This window comes from Kogia breviceps, chromosome 5 (genome assembly GCF_026419965.1).
Source record: "Kogia breviceps isolate mKogBre1 chromosome 5, mKogBre1 haplotype 1, whole genome shotgun sequence".
NCBI classification, from domain to species: Eukaryota; Metazoa; Chordata; class Mammalia; order Artiodactyla; family Physeteridae; genus Kogia; species Kogia breviceps.
In genome coordinates, this window is record NC_081314.1 from 104,133,141 (window position 1) to 104,159,209 (window position 26,069).

At 39.5% G+C, this 26,069-nt stretch overlaps 1 protein-coding gene across 29 annotated transcripts in view; it reads right to left on the reverse strand.

The window, feature by feature from the left end:
- ST3GAL6 (ST3 beta-galactoside alpha-2,3-sialyltransferase 6) overlaps positions 1–26,069 on the reverse strand; it is a 78,790-nt gene that overhangs the window by 36,375 nt on the left and 16,346 nt on the right. For 13 of the 29 annotated variants that reach the window (XR_010840797.1, XM_067034838.1, XM_067034837.1 and 10 more), the window contains 2 exons: positions 21,832–21,992; positions 729–828 (listed from right to left, as the gene is read on the reverse strand). The exons of 1 other annotated variant lie outside the window; for it this stretch is intronic. Coding sequence is in view for 17 of the 28 variants with exons in the window: in XM_067034838.1 (XP_066890939.1) it covers positions 729–817 (89 nt within the window). In the remaining 11 variants the exon portion in view is untranslated. Of the gene's footprint in view, positions 1–728; positions 829–12,279; positions 12,377–21,831; positions 21,993–25,663; positions 25,756–26,069 lie in introns of those variants that run through there. 15 more of the 29 variants (XR_010840799.1, XR_010840798.1, XM_067034836.1 and 12 more) reach the window with 3 other exon arrangements.

The following is a 26,069-nucleotide window of genomic DNA, read 5'->3' on the forward strand; positions in this document are numbered from 1 at the left end:
GAAAAATGATTAAAATCTTATTATAGAAGTTTTCTCTTTAATAAAACTACCAGTGCCTCTTCAAATTTTATATGTGACATTTCAAGCCAAAGTCATTTCAAATTGTACATACAGCATTATTCACCAAATATTTTTAAACAAAAGGAACCATATGTGGTGTCTACATTTTATCAACAGTCTCTTATCCAAGCATTTTAGACTCTAAGAATCAAGTGCCACTGAGTCTAAGAATTACTCCATCAATTCAAAAAGATGAATTATATAAATAAGAACGTGATGTCCCAAAGATGGTCAACACCACTGCTTCACTGAAAAGTCAATAAAAAGATGTTGTTGGGCTTCCCTGGTGGCGCAGTGGTTGAGAATCCGCTTGCCCATGTAGGGGACACGGGTTTGTGCCCTGGTCCGGGAATATCCCACATGCCACGGAGCGGCTGGGCCCGTGAGCCACGGCCACTGAGCCTGCACGTCTGGAGCCTGTGCTCCGCAACGGGAGAGGCCACAACAGTGAGAGGCCTGCGTACCGCAAAAAAAAAAAAAAAAAAAAAAAAAGATACTAAAATGGTAAAACTCTAATTTATAATGGAAAAGCTAGAAAAGGTTCAAAATATTACAGGGTTTGTTTTTTTGTTTTTTTGTTTTTTTAATAGGTCCCTCTAATATCATCTGCAGGTCTATGTGAAAGACCAGTTTGATAGTCATTTTTAAACAACAAAAATAAAACTTACCCATAGGCATTTGTTCCCCACAATATACAATGCAGCACATAATAGAGGAAGACAGCACTCAGGAAGATGGCCACAAGGTACCCTCTCATGGCTGGCCCACCTGAAACACAGGGGATGAAGGCCAAGAGAAAGGCAAGATGGTTATACAGGTGATTTACACAATGTCTTACATACAAGCATTAGTTCATAAACATATAGAGAAAAGAATAGAAGAAACTGGCATCAGCCTGTTATTTTGGAAACACCCACTAAATTTTCAGAAAGTGAATATTTTTTCTGTCTCTCCTCATCCTCTTTAATCAACAACATTATTCACGTTTAGACCAATACTTTCCCATGTTAGATAGGAAAAAAATTCATTCAGAACAAAATTTTACACATCTATTTCATATCCAAAACTTTTTTCAGAAATATTAAAAAATACCTATTTTCTCTATCTCAAGAGAAAATGAATATATGCCTTAAGATGTAAATAAACATTTTGTATTGTCAGTGCTCGAAATGACTTTTAAATGCTATTTATGCTAAAAGTCATTTTCTCATTTTAAAAAACTGGGGGAAAAAAGCTACTAAACAGTATTTCCCACAACCTCAATTTTTTTTTTTAGTTTATTTATTTATTTTTGTCTGCTTTGGGTCTTCATTGCTGCTCACGGGCTTCCCCTAGCTGTAGTGCGTGGGCTTCTCTTGTTGCCGAGCACGGGCTCTAGGCATGCAGGCTTCAGTAGTTGTGGTGCGTGGGCTCAGTAGTTGTCTCGCAGGCTCTAGAGTACAGGCTCAGTAGTTGTGGTGCACAGGCTTAGTTGCTCCATGACATGTAGGATCTTCCCTGACCAGAGCTCGAACCCGTGTCCCCTGCATTGGCAGCTGGATTCTTAACCACTGTGCCACCAGGGAAGTTCTCCCACATCCTCACTTTTTACACACCTTTAGATGCACCATATCATAGCACAGGTAAATTTAGCTAATTATTTGCTTGTTTTTATACTAAATGGACAGTAGAGTTCACTGCACATTTATAGATAGACACAAACCTGGACACAATCCTCTCTAGAGTATAAATTTTTTAAAAAAACCCTTTACTATATATATATATATATATATATATATATATATATATATATATATATATATTTTTTTTTTTTTTTTTTTTTTTTTTTTTTTTTTTTGCGGTACGCGGGCCTCTCCCGTCACGGAGCACAGGCTCCGGACACGCAGGCTCAGCGGCCATGGCTCACGGGCCCAGCCACTCCGCAGCATGTGGGATCTTCCCGGACCGGGGCACGAACCCGTGTCCCCTGCATTGGCAGGCGGACTCTCAACCACTGCGCCACCAGGGAAGCCTGACAAAATATATTTTTTATAGCCTAAAACATTTTGTTTAGTTCCCACTTCTGCTTCAAAGGCAGAAATGAGTATGTTCTCACTTCTACATGTAATTAAAATGTGACAAATTTAATATATGTTTCTATACTAGATCTTCTATTCAATGCATGTTGCTTAAACAGATATACTATTTCTTTGCATCTCTTATCAAGTTTCTGGTCCATCTAGATACTTGAATGTACCACTCGGCTCACTCCTGTCCACCTCTATTAACCTCAATTAGGGCAATGCAGTGTCGAACGTGTGAGTCTGGTTAGATTCTTTTATTTCTTTTTAAATTTTATTGAAGTATAGTTGATTGGTTAGATTCTTAAAGAGCTCCATTGCCTTCTTAAGTATAATCTACTAAACATAAATGAAGCTGTTCTTGATCATGTGAGGTCATCGTAACAAATGTAATCATCATTCTGGGCTCCATTAGAGTTGAGACCCTCTGGAGCTAATGAGGGTGTGGGGCTGTTTGGAGTTGACCCTAAACTGTAGGGATTACCCCGTGCAGATTGCTGAGCACACCTCCCTTGGTGTCAGCTGTTGCTTCTCACTGCAGTTAAGGCAGCCACCACCCCCATGTGCCACTATTATAAACTACTTAGAAATGCAGACTGTCAGGAGGAAGCAAATGAATGCGTTACATGAGCAAATTTTAGTTTACACACACTTCTAATGTAGCGGACATAATCCCCATGAAGAGTCAACACTGGTTAGAAATCAGAAGACAGGAATCATGGCCCAACTCCACATAATTCCTGGCTTGGAGGGGGGCCTTAGGTAAATCAGTCTCCCTTTTCCAACCTGACTGTTCTCCCATGTTGAGGAGTGAGAGCACACAGCCAACCTCTTTGGCTATGAGACATAGTGGCCAAAATGATGGGCGTCTGGCATAACCTAGGACACGAAAATATGTGCTGAATAAGTTTGTATATTTTATGGTTGTTTGTCTTCTAAAGCTAAAGCCAGCTGTGCTTTTTTTCTATACAGTAAAATGCACGGGTTTTGAGAAAACCAAAGGGAAACTTGGCCTCCCCTTAATGTAGCCTGTGCAGTATTTTTACTGGTCTGGCAGAGTCAGTTGGGCGTGGCTGTGGCGGAAAGGCCACTTCCTCTGCTGGCAAAGGGGGTAAAGCATGGAAAGGACTCATAGATCACCTCAGGCCTGTGCTTCCCTTTCCACTTTATTCTGTCTTCCTTGCCCATTTGCAATGTATGTCTTGATGTATTGTGCATTATTTTAGAAATCACCTTAAATTCTTGGTAAAAAGCAATAAATAAATTGCATGATCATTAGTGGGTAAAAGAAAAAGTATGGTTCTGTGCTTCTTGAGAAATAATTGGTAAAATCCAAGTAATGGAGAGAATTAAGGTTTGCGATGATCAGAGTAAAAGTCTAAGACAGTGAGGCACGGGAGATGTTGGACACATCACTTAACTGGTTAATCGAGGAAACAAAGACAGAAAGATAGCTAGCCCAGAGCCTGGCCCTTATGACATGTTCAACAAATACTAGCTCTGCTTCCTCCCCTTCATCTGTGAGAGAAGTGCTAATATTAAACACTTTGGCCAGAGGCCACGAGTCATGATTCATGATGGCAGGACATAGGGAGCTGGCGTGGCCTGGCCTTGGCTCATTCAGCCCTTTAACTGAACTGGCCTCTGCAAAATGTTTTTTGTTTTTTTCATTCAAGTGTCACACAAACATGAATGTAGGATAAATATAAAAGACTCCAAAGAACACAATGGAATTTTTTTCTATACCCTGTGACTCAGCTGAAAATACACTATAATTAAGCCTTTTTTGTTGTACATTGGACAGTCTCAGATATCAGGGGTGTTTGGAAACTCTGGAAGTTCTAGAATCCACAAGTTAGACTTGGACAGAGAAAGTTTTAGAAATTACTGATACCAGGCTTAAGACTGTCCTGGAAGGCATTTTACCATGGGCCAAAATAGTCACCAAACAATCTGCTTAAATACTCAGATTAAATATTTAAAATTCCACCCAGAGTAACATCAGTTTTGCAAACACCCAACAAGGATGCCACTTATCAGTATCAGCAATTTTTTAAAAACATATTTATATCTAAGGTAAGATAGCATATGAAAGTCTAGAGAAAGAACTCAATATTTATAGTTCAATTTGCTTATCTGTCCCTCAAAACATATTCTTTGGGAAATTTATATATCACTTTACAGAGCACGAAAGTATGGGTAAGTGAGATGTTTTTATCCTCACCAGTTTGTGGTTTAGCTGAAGACAAAGAAGTGTGAGAAAACATTTTTTTCCTTCAAAAAGTAAAATGAACCTACTCGTGAAGAGCCACTGCATACACCATCTGAGAAAAATTTTGGAAGCCTTGCCACTCTCTCACATGTCATGGGCAATTCAAAGCATCCATATTCAAGTTGCAAAGCAAACTGGGGCTAGCCAGGATATCCTTGTGGTAAACATGTAGAGTCCCTCTACTTGCTCACAGCAAAAACTTCCACAAATAAATGAATTCTCTAATTATAAGTCTATAAATGAAACAACCATTTTGCTTTGAGCAAAAGACTCAAAGGAACACCAGTAAGAATTTAACATAGAGTGCCTGCTTTAAGGGGAGAAAAAAAAAAAAAAGCCCCTTCAATATAGCTTCAGTTACCAAAGCAAACAAGTTTCAAGATCTTGACATTAAACACATATCTGCTTCTTGGCTGCAGATGCTACTAAGACCAGAGTCCCTAAAACATCCTTCACAAAGTTTAAGCCATAAAGCAATTATTTACCGAAAGTGTGAGTAGAGGGTGTCAAGGGAGAGCAGGAATCATTGGCAGAGATCAAATGTTTATTTCTTCCCCAATTATGATACATAACCCAATAGATGAATAATCTGCATATGCCAAAGTGAGCTCAATCTTTGCAACAGGTTTTCCTTCTCTTTAATAATAACAGTATATTTTATAAGTTCATAAAATGCTTGTATGTCCATCAGTTCATTTAAGGCTCAAAACAAGCTTGATAAACAGATGTGCAAGAGTCTGTCATACAGAGTGAAGTCAGTCAGAAAGAGAAAAACAAATACTGTATGCTAACACATATATATGGATCTTAAAAAAAAAAAATGGTTCTGAAGAACCTAGGGCAAGACAGGAATAAAGACGCAGACGTAGAGAATGGACTTGAGGACACGGGGAGGGGGAAGGGTAAACTGGGATGAAGTGAGAGAGTGGCTTGGACATATATACACTACCAAATGTAGAACAGGTAGCTAGTGCGAATAGATAGCCGCATAGCACAGGGAGATCAGCTCAGTGCTTTGTGACCACCTAGAGGGGTGGGATAGGGAGGGTGGGAGGGAGACGCAACAGGGAGGAGATATGGGGACATATGTATATGTATAGATGATTCACTTCATTATAAAGCAGAAACTAACACACCATTGTAAGGCAATTATACTCCAATGAAGATGTTAAAACAAACAAACATGTGCAGGCATCATCTTCTTGATGAATGAGGGAAATGAAAGTTTCTGCAATTCCATGAGTTGTCCCAGCTCACACAGTTTAAGAGACAGAAACAGACTTAAGTCTGACCATTTCTTTCTCACAGTTCTATTCCTGGTGTCATCCTGTCTATCAAGACAAAATACATGAGGGGAACCCAAAAGAGAAAATTCTAATTGACAACTTCCTGACAGTGCGCTGTTGATGGGCAGAGTTCTGAAAGGGCAAATACAGACATGGGTGGCAGGGAGAGGGCTGCAGGGCAGCGTTCCTCAAAGTGACATGGCAGGTCCAAGGGTCAGCACCGGCCCAGGGCTTGTTAACATGCACACTCCTGAGCCCCTACTTCATCTGAGTCTCTAGGGCTTGGAAAAGTGTATTGAAACAAGAACACTCCAGTCTGATTCTTATGCTGACCCAAACTACAGTTTGAGAATCACTTGCTCTAGGATTCTCAAGAGAACCATGGAGGAATGTACTGACATACGGAGACCATAACAGATGTTACAATAATGACCCCACTCCGTGGGAGCAGGACCTGTCAATCATTTTATTTGTATTTATTTATCTACTTCTAACAATACATGTCACAAAGAAGACGCTAAGTAGATAATTGTTGAATGTAGTTACAGATCTCATAACTAGATGCTTTGTATTGATTTTTTTAATCCAAAATGCCTAGCACATGGCAAATGCCTAATGAATAATGGCTGATTAGAATCATTAAGATATTGCAGTGCTTAGCATTTGTCAAGGCCCCCCGACAGATGCTTTGGGTGTATTATCTCGTGTAATCCTCACAACCACCCTGTGAGGGAAATAGTACACTTACAATTCCCATTTCACAGATGAGAAAACTGAAGCTCTGAGAGGAATATTAACTTACCTGAGCTAATAAATTGCAGAACAGACTCAAACCTGTATCTATCAGACCAGAGTCCACACACTGTACTGCTGCTCTCCAGATGTGAGCTTTTACAGATTGGTGCAGGTCCAGCCTTCTGATACCAGACTAAACATGACAGAATGTCTCATCTGCCCATCCTACCAGCTCCCTAAGCAGTATCAATTCTAGGAATTGATGAAATGGAGATAAAGTTTACAGTCACAAACTGTGCTGAAATAACACCCTATTACTCACAACCTTGTTCCTCCCCCACTCTATTCTGGATTTCAGTAAATCCATTTTTTTTTTTTTTCTCCATGGTTCTATTGAGTGTCCTGGAGCAGTGATCCTCAAACTTCAGTATGCTTAAGAATCAAACTGGAGGGTTCCTATTTCAATGCACATTCTTGAGCCCCAGGGCAACCATAATAGCATTGCTTATAAAAACAAAACAAAAACCCTATGGAATGACACTTGAAAATGGTCAGATTCTTATTTTTAGACTCTCTAATGCTTTTTCAAACCTAAAGAGGCTTGTTTTTCCAACAACCAGTTAGAAAAAAGCATATTCAGCAATAATTCTGGAAACATCATTCTATTCTCTAAGCACAAAAACCCTGTGGGTATCTCAGTCAATAGCACATGACTCCAAGGAAGAAACATGCTTCCACACACAGACGGACCCCACCTGCCAGGCCTCTCCACCCAGTGACCTCTAGGCTCAGCTGCAGACACACCCCGGTGTCCATCTGTAGGCTCAGCTCCACCCCAACCTCTGAGCCTGATCCTGGCCCAAAGGAAAGGGAGGCTGAGAAGACTCCAGGAGCAGCTCAACAGTTTGGTCAGGTTCCTACTGATCCCACACTTGGACATGTCATTCACCTGGCCTGAGTTCCTGTTTCCGGGTCCCTGAATTACATCCTAGTTTTCCAAGGTCTTCATTCTTCCCTCTCTCAGCTACCCGGGCAGCTCAGCAATCAAACATCCAATTCTAAGTAACTAGGATCCTACACCATGCACTCATCTACTCTATCCCTTGATACCCTCTGCTTCCCCAGTGACAGAGGTCTTGCTCTGCTGCTAGTCGGTCTCCTCTCTCATCCAACGTACCTCTGCTCAACAAAAATACTTGATAACTTGCATCTTTGTGCAGAATAGACAAGGACACCCCATCTGGCTCCACACAGCCCTGTGGGCACATAGTTTGGCATGGGCAGGATTTCAACCACAACTTTCCTCTCAGCCAGGTGCCCCTGTTCAAGGTTCACCTCCACAATCTTACCAGGTGGCCCTGCTCTCAGCCTGTGTCCATTTAACCCTAGGAGAGACTCTTTTGCATTCAGGTCTCCAACAGACCTCAGCTCACACTGACACATAGCCGAGACTGTCTGAACTTGGCAACAGATCTTACATCCTGCCTTCCTTCCTCTTTGTATTTACTGCTCAGCTTATGACTCTTCTCTGCAATCACATGCCCCTGTGCACATGAGCTGCAGCTCTACCTATGCATTAATGTCTAAATCTCTTAGTCCAGCCCCATGGGTCCCCTAAGCCTCCTAGATCTAGCCGTCTCCATAGAGCCCAAACCTTAAAGAAGACACACAGGACCTCACAGCAATGGATGGAAAGGCCTCAGTCCTCTTTAACTCAGTTATTACCCCTCTTTCAAGTAATGATCCTTATTATTAATGGTATGATCCAAATGTGTCCAGAAGCCTCATTTATATACCAAGGACCTCCACCGTCTGGTACTGATGATCATATAAATAATAGCACACTTTATTAAGTACTTACAAAATGCCCAGCACTGCACTAAGCCCTTTTCACATATGATGATGAAAACAGGGCTGCTATCATCCCCACTCAAGAGATCTTTCTGGGTTTTTACATTGTACATTATGGAAAACTTCTAAATTGTACATTCTGGAGAACTATAATCACTGTATTTTTTAACTATAACAGCATGAACTTAATATAGTCACTTAATACCTTGTTAAGCAAGGGAATGATACACATTAAAGTCTGCATTTATTAAAATATACTTACTTAGAAACATTAAAATACAAAAGAAGAAACTGTTCATTTCACAATTAAAGAGATAAATCTTAAGGAATTAGTAGTCTGGTTGATCAGATTTCTACTAGAAGGATCTGAAAATTCTCAATAGGCCAAAATTTAAAAATAAAAATAGCACATATAAAATTCAGCATGCAATATTACACCACCTTAAAAAGCTAAATTTAAATCTGAAGTTCTGAGCTACTGTTATTTAATACAAATTAAGGAGAAAAAATCTGATATTACTGAGTAAACTAATGGAAAATTATAATTTGATTTATGCACCTCCTCCCTGGAAAAGCTATTAGTATAATTTCAATAAATTGGACCAACTGTATACATTCTGCCTGATTTCTAAACACATAGTTTTTTCCTTTCTGTATAGCAGAAGAAGAATATGCATAATTTTCTTTCTCTCTTCTTCCCCCCAATTCTTCTGCTATACAATGCTATGCAGCTAGGCAGAGGACTATGTACCAGATGAAGGGACAAGATAAAACCCCAGAAAAACAATTACATGAAGTGGAGACAGGGAAAAGGGATTCAGAATAATCATAGTGAAGATGATCCAAGACCACAGAAAAAGAATGGAGGCAAAGATTGAGAAGATACAAGAAATGTTTAACAAACACCTAGAAGAATTAAAGAACAAACAGAAATGAACCATACAATAACTGAAATGAAAAATACACTAGAAGGAATCAATAGCAGAATAACTGAGGCAGAAGAACGGATAAGTGACCCGGAAGACAGAATGGTGGAATTCACTGCTGTGGAACAGAAGAAAAAAGAATGAAAAGAAATGAAGACAGCCTAAGAGACCTCTGGGACAACACTAAACACACCAACGATCTCATTATAGGGGTCCCAGAAGGAGAAGAGACAGAGAAAGAACCCGAGAAAATATTTGAAGAGAGTATAGTCAAAAACTTCCCTAACATGGGAAAGGAAATAGCCACCCAATTCCAGGAAGCACAGAGTCCCAGGCAGGATAAACCCAAGGAGAAATACAATGAGACACATCATAATCAAATTGACAAAAATTAAAGACAAAGAAAAATTACTGAAAGCAACAAGGGAAAAAAGACAAATAGCATACAAGGGAATTCCCATAAGGTTAACAGCTGATTTCTCAGCAGAAACTCTACAAGCTAGAAGGGAGTGCCATGATATATATATATATTTTTTTTTTTTTTCTTTTTGCGGTACACAGGCCTCTCACTGTTGTGGCCTCTCCCATTGCAGAGCACAGGCTCAGGATGTGCAGGCTCAGCAGCCATGGCTCACGGGCACAGCCGCTCCAAGGCATGTGGGATCTTCCCAGACCGAGGCATGAACCCATGTCCCCTGCATCGGCAGGCGGACTTTCAACCACTGTGCCACCAGGGAAGCCCACATGATATATTTAACGTGATGAAAGGGAAGAACGTACAGCCAAGATTACTCTACCCAGCAAGGATCTCATTCAGATTCAAAGGAGAAATCAAAAGCTTTACAGAAAAGCAAAAGCTAAGAGAATTCAGCACCACCAAACCAGCTCTACAACAAATGCTAAAGGAACTTCTCTAAGTGGGAAACACAAGAGAAGAGAACGACCTACAAAAACAAACCCATTAACAATTAAGAAAATGGTAATAGGAATGTTCATACATCTCGATAATTACCCATGAATGGATTAAATGCTCCAACCAAAAGACACAGGCTCGCTGAATGGACACAAAAGCAAGGCCCATATATATGTTGTCTACAAGACACCTGCTTCAGACCTAGGGACACATACAGACTGACATGGGCACATACAGACACATATATGTATATATATGTATATATGTATACCAATTATACATATATATGCACCCAACATAGGAGCACCTCAATACATAAGGCAACCGCTAACAGCTATAATAGAGGAAATCGACAGTAACACAATAATAGCGGGGGAATTTAACACGCCACTTACACAAATGGACAGATCATCCATCCAGAAAATTAATAAGGAAACACAAGCTTTAAATGACACAATAGACCACATAGATTTAATAGATATTTATAGGACATTCCATCCAAAAACAATAGATTACACTTTCTTCTCAAGTGCACATGGAACGTTTTCCAGGAGAGATCACATCTTGGGTCACAAACCAAGCCTTGGTAAATTTAAGAAAACTAAAATTGTATCAAGCATCTTTTCTGACCACAACATTATAAGATTAGAAATCAATTACAGGGAAAAAAAAACATAAAAAACACAAACACATGGAGGCTAAACAATATGTTACTAAATAACCAAGAGATCACTGAAGAAATCAAATGGGAAATCAGAAAACACCTAGAGACAAATGACAACGAAAACACAATGATCCAAAACCTATGGGATGGAGCAAAAGCAGTTCTAAGAGGGTAGTTTATAGCAATATAATCCTACCTCAAAAAAACAAGAAATATCTCAAATAAACAATCTAACCTTACACCTAAAGGAAATAGAGAAAGAAGAACAAACAAAACCCAAAGTTAGTAGAAGGAAAGAAATCATAAAAATCAGAGCAGAAATAAATGAAATAGAAATAAAGAAAACAATAGCAAAGATCAATAAAACTAAAAGCTGGTTCTTTGAGAAGATAAACAAAACTGATAAACCTTTAGCCAGACTCATCAAGAAAAAAGAGGGAGAGGACTCACATCAATAAAATTAGAAATGGAAAAGGAGAAGTTACAACGGACAAAACAGAAATACAAAGCATCATAAGAGACTACTACAAGCAACTCTATGCCAATAAAATGGACAACCTGGAAGAAATGGACAAATACTTCAAAAGGTATAACCTTCCAAGACTGAACCAGGAATAAATAGAAAATATGAACAGACCAATCGCAAGTAATGAAATTGAAACTATGATTAAAAATCTTCCAACGGGGACTTCCCTGGAGGCGCAGTGGTTAAGAATCCACCTGCCAATGCAGGGGACACAGGTTCAATCCCTGGTCTGAGAAGATCCCACATGCTGCAGAGCAAATAAGCCTATGTGCCACAACTACTGAGCCTGTGCTCTAAAGCCCACAAGCCACAACTACTGAAGCATGTGCACCTAGAGCCCATACTCCGCAACTAGAGAAGCCACTGCAATGAGAAGCCCATGCACCACAAGGAAGAGTAGCCCCTGCTCACCACAACTAGAGAAAGCCTGTGCGCAGCAACGAAGACCAAACGCAGCCAAAAATAAATAAAATTTTTAAAATTTATTTAAAAAAAAAAATCTTCCAACAAACAAAAGTCCAGGACCAGATGCCTTCACAGGTTAATTCTATCAAACATTTAGAGAAGAGCTAACACCCATCCTTCTCAAACTCTTCCAAAAAATTGCAGAGGAAGGAATACTCCCAAACTCATTCTACTAGGCCACCATCATCCTGATACCAAAAACAGACAGAGATACTACAAAAAAAGAAAATTACTTACCAATATTACTGATAAGTATAGATGTAAAAATCCTCAACAAAATAATAGCAAACAGAATCCAACAACACATTAAAAGGATCATACCCCATGATCAAGTGGGATTTATCCCAGGGAGGCAAGGATTCTCCAATATATGCAAATCAATCAATGTGATAACCATATTAACAAACTGAACAATAAAAACCATATGATCATCTCAATAGATGCAGAAAATGCTTTTTGACAAAACTCAACACCCATTTATGATAAAAACTCTCCAGAAAGTGGGCATGGAGGGAACCTACCTCAACAGAATAAAGGCCATATATGACAAACCCACAGCAAACATCATTCTCAATGGTGAAAAACTGAAAGCATGTCCTCTACGATCAGGAACAAGACAAGGATGTCCACTCTCACCACAATTAATCAACACAGCTTTGGAAGTCCTAGACATGGCAATCAGAGAAGAAAAAGAAATACAAGGAATAAAAATTGGAAAAGAAGAAGTAAAACTGTCACTGTTTGCAGATGACATGATACTATACATAGAGAATCCTAAAGATGCCACCAGAAAACTACTAGAGCTAATCAATGAATTTGGTAAAGTTGCAGGATACAAAACTAATGCACAAAAATCTCTTGCATTCCTATACACTAACAATGAAAGATCAGAAAGAGAAATTAAGGAAACAATCCCATTTACCCCTGCAACAAAAAGAATAAAATACCTAGGAATAAACCTACCTAAGGAGGTAAAAGACCTGTACTTAGAAAACTATAAGACACTCATGAAAGAAATCAAAGATGACAAAAACAGATGGAGAGATACACCATATTCTTGGATTAGAAGAAACAACATTGTGAAAATGACTATACCACCCAAAGCAATCTACAGATTCAATGCAATCCCTATCAAATTACCAGTGGCATTTTTTACAGAACTAGAATAAAAAATCTTAAAATTTGTATGGAGACACAAAAGTCCCCGAATAGCCAAAGCAATCTTGAGGGAAGAAAACAGAGCTGGAGGAATCAGACTCCCTGACTTCATACGATACTACAAAGCTACAGTAATCAAAACAATACGGTACTGGCACAAAACCAGAAATATAGATCAAAGGAACAGGATAGAAAGCCCAGAGATAAACCCACACACCTATGGTCAACTAATCTACAACAAAGGAGGCAAGGCTATACAATGGAGAAAAGACAGTCTCTCCAATAAGTGGTGCTGGGAAAACTGGACAGCTACATGTAAAAGAATGAAATTAGAACACTCCCTAACACCATACACAAAAATAAACTTTAAATGGATTAGAGACCTAAATATAAGACCAGACACTATAAAACTCTTAGAGGAAAACATAGGAAGAACACTCTTTGACATAAATCACAGCCAAGATCTTTTTGATCCACCTCCTAGGGTAATGGAAATAGAAACAAAAATAAACAAATGGGAACTAATGAAACTTAAAAGCTTTTGCAAAGCAAAGGAAGCTACAAACAAGACAAAAAGACAACCCTCAGAATGGGAGAAAATATTTGCAAACGAATCAATGGACAGAGGATTAATCTCCAAATATATAAACAGCTCATGCAGCTCAATATTTAAGAAACAAACAACCCTACCTATCAAAAAATGGGCAGACGACCCAAATAGACATTTCTCCAAAGAAGACATACAGATGGCCAAGAAGCACAGAAAAGCTGCTCAACATCACTAATTATTAGAGAAATGCAAATCAAAACTACAATGAGGTATCACCTCACACCAGTTAGAATGGGCATCATGAGAAAATCTACAAACAACAAATGCTGGAGAGGGTGTGGAGAAAAGGGAACCCTCTTGCCCTGTTGGTAGGAATGTAAATTGATACAGCCACTATGGAGAACAGTATGGAGGTTCTTTAAAAAACTAAGAATAGAATTACCATATGACCCAGCAATCCCACTACTGGGCATATACCCAGAGAAAACCACAATTCAAAACGACACATGCACCCCAATATTCACTGCAGCACTATTTACAATACCCAGGACATGGAAGCAACCTAAATGCCCAGTGACAGATGAATGGATAAAGAAGATGTGGTACATATTTACAATGGAATATTACTCAGCCATAAAAAGGAACGAAACTGAGTCACTTGTAGAGATGTGGATGGACGTAGAGAAAGACTGTCATACAGAGTGAAGCAAGTCAGAAAAAGAAAAACAAATATCGTATATTAACACATGTATGTGGAACATAGAAAAATGGTACCGATGAACTGGTTTGCAAGGCAGAAATAGAGACACAGATGTAGAGAACAAACGTATGGTCACCAAGGGGGGAAAGTGGCAGTGGCGGGTGGTGGTGTGATGATGAATTGGGTGATTGGGACTGACATATACACTGATGAGTATAAAATAGCTAACTAATAAGAACCTGCTGTATAAAAAATAAATAAATAAAATTTTAAAAATAAATAAAAGAAAGCCAATGCTTTTCCCAGATTTACATCCTTAGTATATGTAGACAGATCTTTTCAGCTAATAAAAGCTAAGCTGTCACTTCCAAAGCAGATGACCAAATCCTGCCCCCAAAGTTGGGTATGCTCACTGAAAAGAATATAAAAAGAAGAGAAATGATGTTTCAGCAGAATTTTGTTTCTTAATAGTGCAGCAGGACAGACTAAAATCATTCAGCTAATAGCACACTATATTAGATGTTAAAAATAAATGAACTGAAGTTCCTGTTTTCAAGATCTCTCCCTTTAGCCTCAGCTTCGTTGAAAATACACAAAGAAGCTTTTAAGGGAACTTCTTATGGTCCTACTGTTTATTCATATTTTCTCCCAGAGACCCATTTCTTTTCCCAGAGTGGAAATTTTCTCTATTTCTTATATTAATGTCCTATTGATAAGATAGACTCTAAAGAGCAATAGATACTGTTAACACGTTAATGATGGTGGCCAATTTTTAAAATTAACTGTGGAACATCTCTGGTGGCACAGTTATTGAGAGTCGGCCTGCCAGGGTGGGGGACACAGGTTTGATCCCTGCTTTGGGAATATTCCACGTGCCGTGGAGCAACTGGGTCCGCGAGCCACAACTACTGAGTCTGTGCTCTAGAGCCCTCGAGCCACAACTACTGAGCCCGTGTGCCACAACTACTGAAGCCCACGTGTGTAGAGCCTGTGCTCTGCAACAAGAGAAGCCACCACAATGAGAAGCCCGCACACCGCAGTGAAGAGTAGCCCCCGCTCACTGCAACTAGAGAAAGCCCGTGCACAGCAATGAAGACCCCAAGCAGCCAAAAATAAATAAACTTTTTAAAAAATAATTAAATTAAAATGAACTGTATAGAGGGAAGAAAATTATAATAAAATCCACCACTTTTAAGTGCACAATTTCATGAGTTTTGACAAATCTGTAAGGTTGTGTAACAATCACCAAAATCATACTAAACATTTCCAACAAGACTGAAAGTTCCTGTGTTGTCCCTCTTTGCAGCCAACTCTCTTTCCCTAGTTCCTGGCCCCTGATCTGTTTATCACTATAGTTCTTTCTCTAAAAGTTCATATAAATGGAATCATACACTATGTATCTTATTTCTGGCTTATTTATATTAGTATAATGCTTTTGGAAAAAATTGTTCATGTTGTTACTTCTACCAGGAATTCAAGCCTTTTTCCTTTTTATTGCTGTGGACAAAAAAAAAAAAAAAAAAGAAAGAAAAGAAAAGAAAAAAAGGTTGCCTACCATTTCAGCAAACAGCAATGTTGCCCATCAGCCACTGCAGCCACCGCCCCCCCCCAACACCCCTGGTCCCCCAACAGTGCACCCTGAGGTGGAGAAAAACAGGATATGGGCCCTAGACAGTTAAGATGTATATCAAAGGAATAAGTTCAATGAGCCCAGACTTTGCATCTTCCCACACAGAAAAGTACTAAAATCATTAACTTGAGATGTTGTTGTTTTTTTTTTAGCAGTAATCTTTTGATGTTCAACTACATCTGTATGTTTGTTTCAGCAAAAACTCCTCTATATCCTGGCTTCTCCCTTACCTCTTTGGAACAGGTCCTCAGAGCTATCTAAGGCGCTGTCTCTCAGGTTATAGTCCTCAGAAAGGGCACTGAATAAAACATAATTCTCAGCTTCCAGGTTGTGCACTTTTTAAAATCAGTTGACATTGCTAAGTAGTATTCCATTGTATGGCTACACCACAATCACAATTTGTTTATCAATTCACCAGTTAATAAACATTTGGTTACTTTTTGGTTTTAGTTATTATAAATACAGCTACTGAAACCAAGCAGAACCCTGTGGGGCCCCTGGGCATGGAAGCATTTGTGTCCCCTGTTCCTTGTTTGTAGGGAACAGACTCTAGCCTCCATGACCTTCCCTGAGTTCCTAAGGGTAGATTCCAACAGTTGCTAATCAGGGAAGGAAGGGGATTCAGAGTCAAGGGAGGAACAGTCAAGAAACAGTGGTACAGCCTGCTTGGAGCAGAGTCCTGGTTCTGCCTCAAGGGACACACATAACAATTATCTTTAAGCTCTTCTGTACAACTAAAACACCCACAAAACGCAAGATGTTCCAGAGAGAAGATCACAGTTTGATAACCTCAAAGCTCATCAGAAGACCACAAGAGGCAGAGTATAGGCCCTGCACACACTCTGATCCTTATCAGCAACCCCACCCTTGAACTACTGCTATAGAACTCCTCACCAAATCCTCCCAGGTGGGGACGAGCCTTCTGTGTTCCCCTCTGCCTGGCAAAGCAATAAAGCTATTCTTTTTTATTTCACCCAAAAGTATCTCCAAGATTCAATTTGGCACCAGAACACAGAGGCTGAGATTTTGCCATCACTACATTGAAAATTCAAGCACAAGACTTTGGGTAGGCATGTGTTTTCATGGGTCATATAGTAAATGTATTTTTAACTTTATATGAAAATTTTATATTACATTTCGGTGCCTATTTCTGAACAACAGATTTGCTTCAATTGCTCAGTTAAAAGGAAAAATCCCCTATCGTAACAATTCAAATTATTGACACCACTGAATAATACAAATCACTGACAGGGGTAAGAATGGATTAATCTATCACTATTGAGCATTCATTATGCACATGTACTCTATTTTAAGACATGGCAAACAGAGCTAACAGTCTGGCGAGGGAAGTTACACTGTTTCAAGATGACTATGATTATCTGTTGTGAGAAGTAAAATTAAATATTTTAGACCCCTGCTCCTCAAAAGTGTGGTCCACAAACCAGCAGTATTGAAAGTATTGAAACCAAGCAGGACCCTGTGGGTCCCTCCCTGGTACAAACCTTTCTGTGTCCTCCATTTCTTTCTTTCTTTTTTTTTGTGGGCCTCTCACTGTTACGGCCTCTCCCATTGCAGAGCACAGGCTCCGGACGTGCAGACTCAGCGGCCATGGCTCACGGGCCCAGCCACTCCACGGCATGTGGGATCTTCCCGGACCAGGGCACCAACCCGTGTCCCCTGCATTGGCAGGTGGACTCTCAACCACTGCGCCACCAGGGAAGCCCCTCCATTTCTTGTTTGTAGGAAATAGGCTTCATTCTGCCTCCTAGACCTTCCCTGAGTTCCAAAGGGCAGATTCAAACAGTTGGTAATTAGGAAAGGGAGGGGATGCAGAAACAAGGGAGGAGCAATCAAGAAACAATAGTGCAGCCTTGGGGCAGGGTCCTGGTTCCTCCTCAAGGAATATACACAACAATATATCTTTGAATTATTCTGCAGGAACTAAGGCCCCCACCCAGGTGGAGGATGGTAATTTCCCGCTGAGCACAAGAGTTCTGGAGCACCACCCTGTTACCTCATCACCAACCAATCAGAAGAAATTCACATATCCTGCAGCCCTCACCCCAAATTTTACCTATAAAAACTTCTCCCCCCAAACCATCGGTGAGTTTGGGTTTTTTTTAACACAAGCCACCTGCTCTCCTTGCTTGGCCCTGCAATAAACCTTTCTCTGCTCCAAACTCCAACAGTTCAGTTTATTTGGCCTCACTGTGCGTTGGGCACATGAACTTGCATTTGGTAAAAGTATTGGCATCACCTGGGAACTTGGTAGAGCTGCAGAATCTCAGCTCCACCTCTTGATCTACTGAGTCAAGTGTGCATTTTAACAAGATCCCCAGGTGATCTGTGTGTTTGAGAAGCACTGCTGGAGAAGGTCAGAAGAAAGAGGAATCACAGCCCATGGAGAGGATCAGGGCTTCACCAAAAACAGTTGTTGAGAAGAACTGAAAGCTCATTCTAAGTTCCATGCTACCTCTTTTAAGAGTCTTTTGGGCTTGACCTTTAAAAATTTCCAATCAACAAAATTTTCCCCGAACAAACTAGTGAGACTCTCTTTGAAAATAAGTGGCTTTGAGAAAAATTCCCATCATCATTCTAGGGGATATTTGTGGTCTCTCTGCAAATTCCCTGGGTATTTTCATTCCTATATTGTTTACAGCCTTATCCTTCCACCTTCCATCTACTACCAGTATCACCACTGCTATTTTTGAGACAAAATATGCAGATTACATCTCTCAGATTACATCTACATGACACACACTTCATCCTGCATCGCCTTCTGATTCACCTAAAAGGGCCAACTGAATCACCACTCACTCACAACATTTCCAATTATTGCTATTCACACCTGGGGCCCAGGAGTTACAGATCTTAGAGCTGGAAAGACTGCAAGAGTTCAGGGCATTTAGACAGAGTAAGGTCTTGTGTCACCACATTACAGAAGAAGCAGACAGGATTTAGAAAAAAGTAAAAACTTGCCAAAGGTGACCTCATTCATAAGTAGCAGAGTTGGTAGTGCAGGAGAACATTTTTATGTGGATTTTCCTCCAGCATGACTCCGGGCTCATCATGGGTACACAACAATAACCTACTAGTCTTCATGTCATTCCAGTCCTCTCAAATCTCTATGGATTTCAATTCCTGAAACACCTCCCTCGGGTGGCACTGCATCTCACTCCTGCTGCCTGAGCTTCTAAACCTTTCTCTTCCTCCTTGGCACACCTAAATACAGGTGTTCGCAAGCTCTTCTCTTAATGCTATTTCCTAAACACATGTTCTCATTACTTCTCAGCTACTAGCAATGATCTCTAATTTATCTTCCCTTTAAATCAGCCCATGTGCTGAGCTGGCATAAACTCCTCAAAGCAAGCCCGGCTCTCATTTTGTCATCCACCCCCCAGGAAAACCTTCATTGTTATCCCATTGTCTGCCAAATACACATAAAATCACTTAGCCTGGCATTTAAGACTTCTTTAATTCGGCCCTTCCATCTTCCTTCTCATATTCTTCTACAAGTAATTTCTTCTCTGCAGGTAGCAGCGCAATTAGGTGTTAAGGTTGTCTCCTTGGCAGACACCCTGGGTTTGAGTCTCAGCTTTACCTCTGTCTAGATGTATGACCCTAGGAAGTTTCTTAACCTCTTTATACCTCACCTGTAAAATGGGAATAAAGATAGTACCTAATAGAGCTATATAAGTTGTAAATATAAAGCACTTAGAAAAATGTCTGGCACATGGTAAGGACTCTCCTAATCTTGTTTTTAATTCTTCTTTTAAAACTAATAAAGTATAAGCTGCGCATACACCAAGGCTTCACTAAAAGACTAACTTCAGGGGACTTCCCTGGTGGCGCAGTGGTTAAGAATCTGCCTGCCAATGCAGGGGACATGGGTTCGAGCCTTGGTCCAGGAAGATCCCATATGCTACAGAGCAACTAAGCCGGTGCACCGCACCTACTGAGCCTGCGCTGTGAGACACAACTACTGAGCCCATGTGCCCAGAGCCCGTGCTCTGCAACAAGAGAAGCCACCGCAATGAGAAGCCCGCGCACTGCAACGAAGAGTAGCCCCTGCTCACCACAACTAGAAAAAACCCGTGCGCAGCAATGAAGACCCAACGCAGCCAAAAATAAATAAATAAATTTATTTTTTTAAAAAAACAAAACCAAAAAACTAACTTCATAACATCCTGGTAAAGATACCGAAGAATTCATGACAGTGTACAATAAGAACACCCCCTCAAAAAGAAAGAAATTAAGCTTCCATTACTACACTAGCTATTATTTCTCCACATTTATTTAAACATTTCAAAGTATCTGTGATAGGAAGGCTTACCCATCTGCTTCTAAATGTGAAACAAGAGGCATTCAAGGTAACAGTAATTCATTAGCAAAACTCATCTTAGACCCTATTTCTGGCTATAGAAGCCATACCTTTCTATGCTTTTCATAATAAAACTGCTCTGAGTCCTAGTAAAACCAAACAACCTAGGTTTGTAATCAGCATATCAAATTTATGTCTTGAAGCAAGAAAGAAAATCAAGAGCTTTACAAAAAATCTGAGTTGGCAAATAGTTTTTGCCTTACACTCTGATTTGGATCCATTAAAATGTTGAGAAGGATTCAAATATGGTACTCTAGGCTCAGAAGCAAATGCTGGGGTCAGTCAGCCACATCTAACAAGGTAAGGATGAAGAGTTGAATACCTGTTAGCCCTAGACTAGAGAATGGAGGAAGAAGAAAAAACAGTGCAACAGATGGCAATACAACTAGGTTAAATTTTCTGAACACTTATGTGATGAAACTTTTCTAAATGCTCTTGGTATATAATTATTTTAATCGTCAAAAACATCCCTTAAGAAAGGTCATTCCTATCATACAGATGAAGACACTAAAGCACAGAGAAGTTATAATGTATCCAAGGATACCCAAGCAGTAAGTGGTGAAGCTGGGATTTGAACCCAGGCACATACCAGAATCCATGCTCTTCACCATTAGGCTATAAGGACTCAAAATATTTCCATATTCTTGATGCAAGGAGATGTATGGATTGACAGAAAAGGCAGTTCCAGAAATCTCCATGATGATTATAGCCCAGATTTCCTTCAATTAAGATGTTTCTGGCAGTAAGAAACCTGAAGATCCAGCCTTACCTTCAGCCTACGTTCACAGTGCTCAAAAGTTCTGCAAGACCAGTGCCTCAGAACACTAGGGAAGGACTTTGAATCCACTCATAATCTTGGTATGAACAATGAAGAGCTCAAGAGATTCCCAAGGACTAAATCCCAAAACCACTGTAAATGCCCAGATGTACCAATAGTACTAAAGCATAATACTGTAAGTCAATAGTGTCCTTCATAAAATGATTTCCAAACAAAGCAGTAACATAACAAATTTGCTAGTAGAATAATTGTTCTCTGATGAACCTCAACAAATCAGAAAGGCTATGGATTCATGGGTAAAACATGGAGCTAATTCCTAGAAGACATTTGAGCTCGAGCTTTCTCAGAATGAATTTATAAATAGGTATAAATTTGTACATGGGATTCCAGGCATAGTAAGGAGAATATACACACAAATTATATTAAGGTACTTCAATGAAATTATTATTAATTGTAGCATTAAAGACAGAGAGGGAACTAGAGTTCATTTTAAAAAGCTGGTTAACAGCACTTGCTACAATAGTTGTGATGCATGTAATATTCTAGTTGTAACTTCAGTTTATTTATTCTTTCACTTCCATGTTGGTTTAGAACAGTCCCAAAAAGGCCCATTTAGACTCAGAGTGAAAATAATACTGAAAACTTTCATAGCTCAATTTTGGGATATGCTAAAGAGTCACTGGTTACCTAATATGTAGTTTCATAGGCACTCTGGCCACCTGTTAAACTAGTAAGAGATAAATTAACAGGCAGCTGTATACAAAGAAGGAGAGGGTAAAGTCACCTGCCAGAGGGAAACACTGTATAAAAATATTTCAAGGGTTCCAACTTAACATCTAGGAAGTCTGAGAAGACAGTCCTGTTAGCTTTGCTTACCTACTCTTTTAGGGGTCTGTTCCCAAAGGCCCTCTGTCCCCTGAGGATGTAGAATGTGGTAAGGGTGCTGGAGGCCCAGGAGGCTGCTGCTAAATTGTTGGAGCCTCTCCACTAGAAATTATCCAAGACAAAAGGTGGTGCTGCTTCTTCACTTGTAAGTGCTGAAATAAAACACAAAGGTAGCATGCTTATAAGGATGGTTTGGCTACCTGAGAAAAATCTTAAGGCATTAAAAAAAATTTTGAATGAAAATACTTTAGTAAACTCACTACTGGCCCCTCCCAAAATGCTCTGCAGGGTGATGTAATTACCAAAAAAAAAAAAAAAAAAAAAAAAAATCCAACAGCAAAACCGGCTGCATATATTACATGACTGTAGCCCATGACTGGTTATGCATGTGATCCAGCTTAGTCTCCTTGAAAAAAATAACATATCCAGCTCAATTAATCCAGAGCAACCCAGTAATGAAAGAACCATCTGTCTTCTTTTTCAACTTCTCTCCACATGTACACACAGCTTTATTGTTCAATGCAGAGGTGAGAGAAGGAGCTGCTGGAAAACCTTCTGAAGAGGAAGGGGAGGGAGGGAGACAGGAGAATGTGGAGGAGGTCAAGAAGAACAAAAATATCCAGAAGGAAGTGAGGGGAAAGGAAGCGTGGGAAGTTAGAACAGCAACTACTTTAACAATGTGCCTGCCATGGGCCCTTCTGTCCAAAAAATTTTGAAAAAAAAATCTCAAATGCTCCTGCTATAGCTTTTCTTGCACAAGACTAAATAACCCTGATACAAAAACAAACAAAACAAACAAAACTGCATGCTCTGTATTTCTTGGGTTAGTAGAAAGTGTCATTAAAAAAAAAAAAATTTTAGGAAACAAGTATCAAAAAACAAAACCAACAAAAATATGGCAAATATTTTATTTCAGAACCCATTGATGAAATGATGTCCTACAATAAGAAAGTGATTATGCTTAACTAAGAAAATCATAGAGTAACGTGAAAAAATATTTAGATTCTACCAAGTAAAGAAAGTTTTAAAAAGCTGAGTACATTAAGATTATTTCCATGTGCTACATGTATGTGTGGTAACACATTACTGAAAGAGAAAAAAGAAATCAGTTGATGTGCTAAATTGTGGATTACAGGGGACTTTTTTTCTTAAAAGTTTAAAATTTATGGAGAAATAGAAAATGCTTATTTTCATATATCTCTATATGCATTTCACTTTTGAAGTGCTAAGCAGTTGGTGCATTTAGAAATTAGAAGAAAGGCAAAGCAGTGCTCTTTAGTGGCAATTATTATAATTAGAAGTCTCCACCATGAGACAGAATTTTGAACCTAAGGAAATTACGGGTAATTAAAGTTTAGCCTCGGAATCATTCTCTCCAAATGTATAGAAAGTACAACTCCTGGGTTCCTATGATCTTCAACCTACTACTAGTTACTACCAGCTGGAGTGAAGGAGCAATCACAAATTTGAAATAGAAAGGTTAGTAAAGAAACCCCAAACAATGTCACACCAGGAACAGCTAGAGGGATGGGGATTTAGTTACACCTGGAGAAGCTTAAATCAAGGCAGGAAAACAAAAATGGCTATTCTCATGTCTGTATGGCCTTCATGAAAAAAAGGCATTAGCCTGGTACTGAATGCTACGGGGAGTTAAGCCAACGCCAGTGAATGCAATATTCAAGGACTTAGCTTTGAGCTCAGCAGGGAAGAACTTGCTTAGGTTGCCTAAAGATAATACAGGTTCCATTGCTGGATAATGAGTCACTTGTTACTAAAGATACTGTTTTAAAAACCACTTGGAAAGGGCTTCCCTGGTGGCGCAGTGGTTGAGAATCCGCCTGCCGATGCAGGAGACACGGGTTCGTGCCCTGGTCCGGGAAGATCCCACATGCCGCGGAGCAACTAAGCCCGTGAGCCATGGCCGCTAGGCCTGCGCGTCCGGAGCCTGTGCTCCGCAACGGGAGAGGCCACAACAGTGAGAGGCCCGCATACCGAGGAAAAAAAAAAAAAAAAAAAAAAAAACCACTTGGAAAAAAATAATTAATTAAAAAAATAAAAACCACTTGGGAGGGCTTTGGATAGTAGTGCTTAATAAACTTTAATGTCCATCATTAACATCACCTGAGCATCTTGTTAAACTGTAGATCCTTATTTGGTAGGGCAGGTGGGGCCTAAGAATATGCATTTCTAGTGAGTTCCCAGGTGGTGCCAATGCTGATGTAGCTTGCTTACAAGCATTAGAATGTTATTTAAACCAGTGTTTCCCAAAGTGCAATCTTCTAACCATATGGCTTCAAAAGTACTCCAATCCTGATTTGGGGGCAGATGATTAATAAATAGGTAAAGTAGGGCTTCCCTGGTGGCGCAGTGGTTGAGAGTCCGCCTGCCGATGCAGGGGACACGGGTTCGTCCGGGAAGATCCCACATGCCCCGGAGCGGCTGGGCCCGTGAGCCATGGCCGCTGGGCCTGCGCGTCTGGAGCCTGTACTCCGCAATGGGAGAGACCAAGCAGTGAGAGGCCCGCATACAGAAAAAAAACAAAACAAAAAAACAAATAAATAAATAGGTAAAGTAGTTATTAGCAGAATTTTGCAGGCACACACCTTCAAATTTAAAAAAAGGGGGGGGGTATCTTCCAGTACCCCCCAGGTGATACTTTTGAACAATAACTAATTTTGTCCAATTTTAAAGAATACATGTTTCATTTCAATTAAAAAAGGATTAAAAAATGAAGCTTTTACTCTAAGCTTGGTAAATAACTGAAACCAAATAAGCATGTCCTAATGAATGAATGAGTATATGCTCAGCATTAAAAATGCAGTTACTTATGATTTCAGTATACAATAGTTAACAGAGAAGTAGGATAAGACAAAATATGGCTATAAAGTAATTTTTCCCAGTGATTTGTGTTACAAAATCATTTGCCTCCAAAGGTGGCGAGGGTAGACTCCTAAGGCTACATTTGTAGTCTTCTTTTTCAATGTAGGGCCTTGATTATTTTCCTAGCCCTGAAATTTCACCTCCCCACCACCCCATCTGGGTCAAAAAATTCTTTCAATGCTTTGAAAGTTTCTTTCTTGTTCATATTTTGCTCAGCTCCCTACTTATCTCATAAATTTGGGCTTTTAATCAGTTCAAAATTCTGTGTGATGTCTTTCCTGGGGAAATATGCTAATATCTGAACACACAGACCTTCCTCAAATTTTAAAGCCTTCTTAGGTTTCTCTCCCAGAGTAAATAAACCCACAACTAAGAAGGAACCAGTTTCCTGTCTTTCCTCCTACTCTAAGTTCCCCTTCCAAAGGGTTTACTGTTTTATAGTTTGCTTGTAAGTTATAAGTAACATTCCATCTGACTTACAAAAGCCCTTTTTTTTCAAGCTACTTATTACATCAGTTTATTCTGAATGAACCTAGCTTATTCTGCTCCTTGAGAAGTATCATTTCCTGTTTGTTAATTTCTCTTTTGCTACTTTTAAAAGAAAAAAGTCAGTTAGCTTGAGGGTAAAAGACCAGATGAGCATGTATCAAATCTTAAGATTAAAGTGTTGGAAATGTTCCTGCTTTCCACAGTAAATGAAAGTATGTGATGATACTTATGTTACTATCCATCAGATGACCCTCCAAAGTCAAATTACAAATATGATGTGAATCTTAATTTGGGGTATCTTATAATTATTATTACAAATAAACCAGTACATGTGATACATATTTTTTATTAAATCACATAGTCCTAGATTTACTTCCAAATACTAGCTAAATTAATCTTCTAGGCAAAGGAAGTCAATTCATTTCCTAGTAAAATTAACTCTGAAAGTTTTTACCTCTACTATAACTTTGCTGATTTAGTCAATAATTAATTTCCTAACGCCAGCCCTTGTCACAGGCACTGAAGATACAGAAGTGACGAAGAAAAACAGTCTACAATCCAGGAGAGAAGCAGAAATTAGCAAGTAGTTGTTACTACTATTAAGTAATAGTACTTAGAGTTATTACTATATAAGTAAGTATTAAATTACAATTGTGGTCTGACAAGAAACTGACCCAGGTGGGGAAGGACAGGGAGCTTCTCAGAGGAATTTGAGGAAATTCACAGAGAACTCCTCTGAGAAGGAGTTAACCAGAAGAAATCAGGGTGGAAATGAAAAGCATCCCATTCTGAGGAAACAGCATTTGCGAAGATTCTGAAGTGAAAATGAAAACAGTTCACCAGAAGAATTGAGGCTGCCG